Source organism: Austrofundulus limnaeus, unplaced genomic scaffold, assembly GCF_001266775.1.
Source record: "Austrofundulus limnaeus strain Quisiro unplaced genomic scaffold, Austrofundulus_limnaeus-1.0 Scaffold7, whole genome shotgun sequence".
Classification (NCBI taxonomy): domain Eukaryota; kingdom Metazoa; phylum Chordata; class Actinopteri; order Cyprinodontiformes; family Rivulidae; genus Austrofundulus; species Austrofundulus limnaeus.
This window is the reverse complement of record NW_013952409.1, coordinates 1631418-1638083: the sequence shown is the minus strand read 5'-3', so window position 1 is coordinate 1638083 and position 6666 is coordinate 1631418. Positions and strand designations below refer to the sequence as shown.

Below are 6666 nucleotides of genomic sequence, written 5' to 3'. Positions count from 1 at the left end.
GGTTGATTGAGATCAAAATAAATATCGGTGGTGGGCACAGTTCCACTTATCCGCAAATATCTGAACTAGCTTCTCATTAGCGAACTGATTAGCTTCTGCTGAAATAGGTTCCTCTAACTTTAATTCCACTAAAAATTTCACAAGTGTAAAACTTCTATTTTTATGCTGTTTTTCCCAAATTAAATGAAAAAAATCTATTCCCTCTTACAAGAAGTGCTGTGTAGCAGGATCTTTAGCAGCTGAACTTTAAACCACAACCATAAAAAATAAATGAAATAACATTAACATTATTTAAATAACAAATACAAAAATGGATTATATATAAAATATGGTAGAGAAAATATTTGCAATTAATTGTTTGACTAACCTTAAATGCAGTGGTGGGCACAGTTCCCCTAAAGTGCATTAGGGCTTTAGAATCAGGGGACCTAAATATTTGTGTTAGTGTTTTAGGGCTAGTGGGACTAATGCTGCTAACGACTACTTAAATAGTTTAAAATAAATAAATAAATAAAACTCAAGCAAAGAAATGCTTATTCTGATTCTGAAAAGGTTAAACTGGAATTATCACAAGTCAGACAGCTATAACCCTGGTTTGGATTGGCCAATTTGTCACAAATGATCCRGCCTACCTTCAAATTAAACCAATAGAAAAGGTTTGTGTCAGTCCCACCAGTCTTCAGCTAGAAGAAGATGACAGTCATCTTAGCAGTTAGCGTTAGCTAATTTTTTAAAATTTGTTTAGGATTAGCTAAAATTCTTGTTTAGCAGATMAGTGGTTAGTGAACCTAACATTTTGGTTAGCGGTGCCCACCACTGGAAACATTAAACTGCATGGGGGAAAAAAAAGATGCAAGATCTGACCACATGAGTGAAATGCTACGAAAAATAAACTACACTCTTAAAGTCACAAATTTGATCACTAATTCAAACAATAGCAGCATTAAGTAAAAAAAGTAAACAAATAAAATACAAGTAAATGCTAAAGTTCAGAACAAAAAAACGAGTATACGTAAGGCAAGATGACGATACAGTAAGATGGTAAAATTGTTAGAAAATAAATAAATCTAAACTTAAGCCAAAGAGGCTTTACAGTGTCAAAAACTGGATGAAAAATTGAGTTAAAAGGTTGTTTTCAAACAAATTATAACATTAAAGAAAGAACAATTCACAAAGGTCACACTTGAAAACAACAAACGTAATTAAAAGAAAAATAATAATCAAAATGCCTTGATAGTCTTGAGACTTCGTCACCTGCACAGATTCAGATGCATTGAAGCAGACTCAGAACCAATGAGAGAAAACATCCTACCTCTGTTCATAGAAAAATAAAATGAATCTATGCAGGGTACAATAAAATCTCAAGACTATCAAGGCCCTCTGGAGAGAAATGCGCCAACGAAAGATTAGTTTTATGACGTCTCAAGGGATTGTGAGGRGTAAATAAAATAAAGAGTCTCCTGTAAGTGCCTTAATGCAACATAGTCCAGATCATCAACCAAACGGTTTCTCTCTGCCTCTTCCCACAGAGATGACATCCAAACGGTGGCACGACTGTCATCAGGTCATCAGAGAAAACCGCCGAGGATGATTTCACGAGGATCAGCCCAAGTCTATCCATTTCAAATTAGCGTAGAAACAAATAAAACGCTTTTCTCCACACGTGAAAAAAGAAAAACAGCCTTAAACATATAATTAACTCTTATCTCCGAAGAAAATATAAACACAAACAGATAATTTAAGCCTTTTCCTTATAGCGTTTTAACTGTTTGTCTTCGGTTAAATCAGTCTGACAGCAAACACACACAAAAATAAACATTTCCTTTCACAGCGTTTCATCTTTCCCCACACAGATAAATCAGGCCTGCAGCAGGTGTTTTTTCACCYGCAACTAAACTGCTGCAACGATGACGCAATTATTGCTATTTACATGAGAGAAATCACAAAAAAGTGGCACTGAAATGGATCTCTCATGCTTGGAATCGAAACWGGATTCCTAAAGTGATACTCTGACTCCAAAAGGAAAGTAAATTTTGTCAAAACAAGACAAAAAGAAAAACAGTAGATTATTAAAAAAAGAGAATTTACAGGCAACAGATTGTCAGATGGGAAACAGGTGCAAATTTTGATACTTTTTGGCAAAAACAAAACGTCTTTAAGATTAAAAACTAATCCCTTCAAAAAAGTCATTGTGTATTTTCTTAACTTTATTTTGTAAAAACTAATATCTCTTAGAGCCATTTTATGCTCAATTGAAAGAGATCTTTTTAGACTTTTWCTAACTTTGTTAGCTTAGTAACTTGAATTGTCTGGTTTGTGTTTTTGCACTTTAATATCAATTTTACCTCTTAATTTATCCTATCATTTCCCCAAAGGTCTCCTCAAATCTAAAACAGTCAACTAAAACACACCTATGAGAAATAAAAAAAAAAAAAAACATCAGTTCAGGTTTTCAAATATTTGCACATGATGCAGATTTATAGGAGTATCACTTCAAGCTACACAGAGCAAAAATCACGTCGTATTTCTTAARATTCCTCAGTTTCCAGTGACAACGTGGCCTGATTTTTATTCTGTTTTGCAGGATACGACTCCGGTTTTTCACCGACCCTCAGAGTTTTCGGTGAGGTTTCCTCATAAAGCTCCAAGGTTCTGTTTGTTCGTGTAGTCGTCGTGGGGCAAACGGACCTCAGCTCCTGTCGAAAACAAGAGCCGCTTAATTGTCACGAGGCTCGGGAAGCTGCGCTCCTAGATGGAGCTCTCGTCGGGTTGCGGGTGCAGCTGCGTGTGGTTCCTCTTCTCCAGGATCCGGTTGAGCTCCTCCGTGAAGGAGTGGTAAAGCGGAGACACGCCCTCAGGGTCGGCCTGCCTCAGCAGCACGTAGCTGTTCCCGTTCATCTTCCTCAGGACGCTGGGCAGCGTGGCCGACAGCCCGTTGGCGTAGTCCACGTTGGGAAGCGGGGGCGGGTTGGGAAGCGGCGGCGCCGGCGGGGGCGTCTTGGCCGGAGACATCTGATCCTCGTCGGGYACGATCTGGAGGAAGGTGTCGAAGGTCGGCACGGAGATGGAGCGGCGACCCTGGCGGCCGTTGCAGTGGCTGGAGATGGTTTTGAGCTCCAGGTGGGAGCTCCGGTTTCTCTCGGACTCCCCCAGGACCCGCAGACCCTGCTGGGAGAACTTGCGGCTCTGAGCGGCCCGTCTGGTGCAGAAGCTCACGTAGAGCAAGACCACAGTCAGCACCAGGCAAAGCCCTCCGAGAACCGCCACCAGGGAGATGTAGATGGCCTCCATGTGCCTGTAGATCTGGAACTCTGCTCCGGGAGGCAGCGGAGCCGGAGGTGAAGGCAGCGGCTGCTCGGTGGGGGTGACYGTGGAGAAAACGGTCGGAGCGGAGACCAGAGTGGGGTCTTCTGTGTCTGTGGGCCCCACAACGAAGTACGGATCCGTGTGAACTTTCACCGTGTAGAGGTAAACCAGCACCGAGACGCCGTTCTCCATGGCGAAGCAGCGATACGAGCCGCCCTGTTGGGTTCGAGCGCCGATTATCAGGAGGCCATCGGTGCCGATGCGGTAGCCGGAGTTCAGGCCGTACCCCAGGAGCTCCTTCCCGTTCAGAGTCCAGCGCGGAGTGGCCAGGTTGGAATGTAACTCGCACTGAAGCAGGACATCGTCACCCGCCATCACAGACCGCCGCCGATGGATCACTGAAAAACAAAACCAGACGACAAGAGACCCCCGGGTCAGCGAGGGAGGAGGAGCAGAACAGAAGCTAAAATAAGAAGAACAGTAACGAACAAACGAGCAGGATTGTACCTAAAAACTAAAATAAACACAGCAGTAAAAGGCTTCAACAAGCAGGATAGTAGCTAAAAGCTAACATAAACAACAGTAAAGAGCTTAAACCAGCACGATAGTAGCTAAAAGATAACATAAACACAACATTACAAAGCTTAAACCAGCAGGACAGCAGCTACAAGCTTAAAAAACAAAACAGTAAAAAGCTTAAACCAGCAGGATAGTAGCTACAAGCTAACAAACAAAACAGTAAAAAGCTTAAACCAGCAGGACAGCAGCTACAAGCTAACAAACAAAACAGTAAAAAGCTTAAACCAGCAGGATAGTAGCTAAAAGCTAACAAACACAACAGTAAAAGGCTTCAAGAAGCAGGATAGCAGCTACAAGCTAACATAAACACAACAGTAAAAAGCTTAAACCAGCAGGATAGCAGCTAAAAGCTAAAATAAACAAAGTAAAGAGCTTAAACCAACAGGATAGTAGCTAAAAGCTAACATAAACACAACAGTAAAAAGGTTAAACCAGCAGGACAACAGCTACAAGCCAACAAACAAAACAGTAAAAAGCTTAAACCAACAGGAAAGTAGCTAAAAGCTAACAAAAAAACAGTAAAATGCTTAAACCAGCAGGACAGCAGCTACAAGCTAAAAAAAACCTAGAAAAACTATTCCTAACAGTTAAAACCAACAACACAGTAGCATAACAGTAGCTCAAAGTTGAAATAATCAAGTCAGTTACTAAAAGCTAAAACAGGCATACAAGTAGAAATACACTAAACTATCCTTAAACCAGCAGAAAAGTAGCTAAAAGATAAAACCAACAAAACAGCAGCTAATACACAGCTAAGCAAAAACATAAACTAAAAGATAAAACCAACAAAACAATAGCATACCAGAAAATATGAATTTAGGAACAATTGCTAAAAGCTAAAATTAGCACAACAGTAACAGAAGACTTAGAGCAGTACAACAGCAGCTAAAAGCTAAACTACAAAACAGTATAAAACAGTAGCCATAAATTAGCAAAATGCTTGCCTAATGCTAAAATTAGCAGAACAGTTGCAAAAAGCCTTAAAGTCAAAATGAGKAAAACACTAGCAAAAAATTGCAAAACAATAGCTGAAAGAAGCAGATTTCAAAGGGCAAACAGCTTTAAGTAATTAGAAATCTTGATGCATTTTATAGGGGAAATGTTTGCAAATAAAATTCCATATTTTAAACAAATTTAAGCCCATAAATGTCAAAAGCCACAAACCACTATTTCTGATCGAGTCGAAAGTTTTGATGTGTTTAAAGTGTGAAGAAGTAGTTTGGTTGTCCAGAAAAAAATCTATTAKGATGAAAACAACAACGTGGACGCTGACTCAGCAGGACCAGGAGACGGATACAGAACAGGATGTCAGGTCACTGAGGCCGTGCTTTAAAAGTGAGGGTGAGCAACGTGTGCAGCTGCAGCATCACTTTCTATCACATCTCTTAAGCCTCCTTAAACGTAACYAAGCCCTGCAGTGCAGCAGCACGACCGCCTGACCTCCTGCAGGAGAGGAGCTGATTAAAATGTGTGCTCTGGGACCCGTGGGGCTGTGGGATATACACCTAAAAAATCCTTCAGGAAATCTCTTTTTTTTAAGGCAGAGAAAGAAAAGAACGTTATGAACTGTTTAAACACTTAATCCGACTGAGAGAGTCAGAAAATTCATCACAGAAGAGCAGGAGGTTAAACAAAAGTGTTAAAACTTCTTAAAAATTCAATGAGGGGTCGAATAATGGATGATAAATAACTCTGTGTGTGTTTTAAGACYTACCATTTCCTGAATTCTCCTTACAGCCCCTGATTCCTTTGCTGACATCCTGGGTCAGGTTTGACCTGAAAGAAGGATTTCAGAAAAATTAGCAACTAATTTACATCACAACCAATAAAAAAGACGTTTTATTAAGTCATTTTCAAACATTTCAAGGGAAAAAAAAGCATTATCTCAGCTACAATATGCTAAATTCTAGTGCTACATTAGTAAAAGTGGCTAAGTTATCCCCATTATTGTGTTTCCAAAGATCAGTTAGCTGACTAAAACTTTTATTAAGACTAACGTTGGGAGATGAACATATTTTCTCCAAGCAGAAAAGAGAGGCAGTGATTTTCTTTCACAGGCAGAAACTAAATGGCGTAGCGTTGGAGCTTGCTGCTCCTCCTGGCAGAGTGATCCTCGTGTTCTTGGATGTGTTTCCGTCACAGGACAGTTTGTAAGTAAAACTCTTCCAGCACCACGTTTACAGAACAGGCTGTTCGCTCCGCTTTATGAAAGATTAACCGAATGATTTGTTTCAGAAATCAAACGAGGGGGGAGTTGTTCGCTATCGTCTCTAAGAGGTTTCATTAATATTTCATTGTTCTCACTGRTTTTATTTATTTTATTTTTTTAGCAGGCAACACGACTAAAACTAATGCACGGGAGAGGCTGATGTGTCAGCAGCCGTAATAGAGATTAAGATGTCTGCTGTTCACTCATGCAAAGTGAATGAAGACGGAAAACAGAAGAGAGAGTGTGTGTGTGTGTTCTAGCGTTTGATAACTTGTGAGGCCCATTTGTCCAAAACATCTTACTTTGTGGGAACCCACTGCTTCTAATGGGGCCCAGAGCCTGGGGCTGATGGGTACGAAGGCTGTTTTTAGGTGGGGTGTCACATTTAGGACTAAAGAGTGAACTAGGGGTGGTTAGGTTTAAGGTAAAGGTCAGGGTAAGACTATTGAAATGTCTGAAAAATGAATGGAAGTCAATGGAAAGTCCACATGAAGATAGCAAGACACTTGTGTTTGTGTGTGTGTGTGTGTGTGTGTGTGTGTGTGTGTGTGTGTGTGTGTGTGTGTGTGTGT

The 6666-nt window shown here is 40.5% G+C and overlaps 1 protein-coding gene across 1 annotated transcript in view; it reads right to left on the bottom strand.

Annotated features, from left to right (window-relative positions):
* Nucleotides 1-2460: 2460 nt before the first annotated feature.
* The window catches only part of sema4gb (sema domain, immunoglobulin domain (Ig), transmembrane domain (TM) and short cytoplasmic domain, (semaphorin) 4Gb), a 47752-nt gene continuing 43546 nt past the window's right edge, over nt 2461-6666 (bottom strand). Inside the window, exons 15-16 of the mRNA XM_014032530.1 lie at nt 5600-5661; nt 2461-3704 (exon numbers count right to left, since the gene is read on the bottom strand). Of these exons, the coding sequence (XP_013887984.1) occupies nt 2749-3704; nt 5600-5661 (1018 nt within the window). The 3' untranslated portion in view covers nt 2461-2748. The remainder of the gene's footprint in view (nt 3705-5599; nt 5662-6666) is intronic.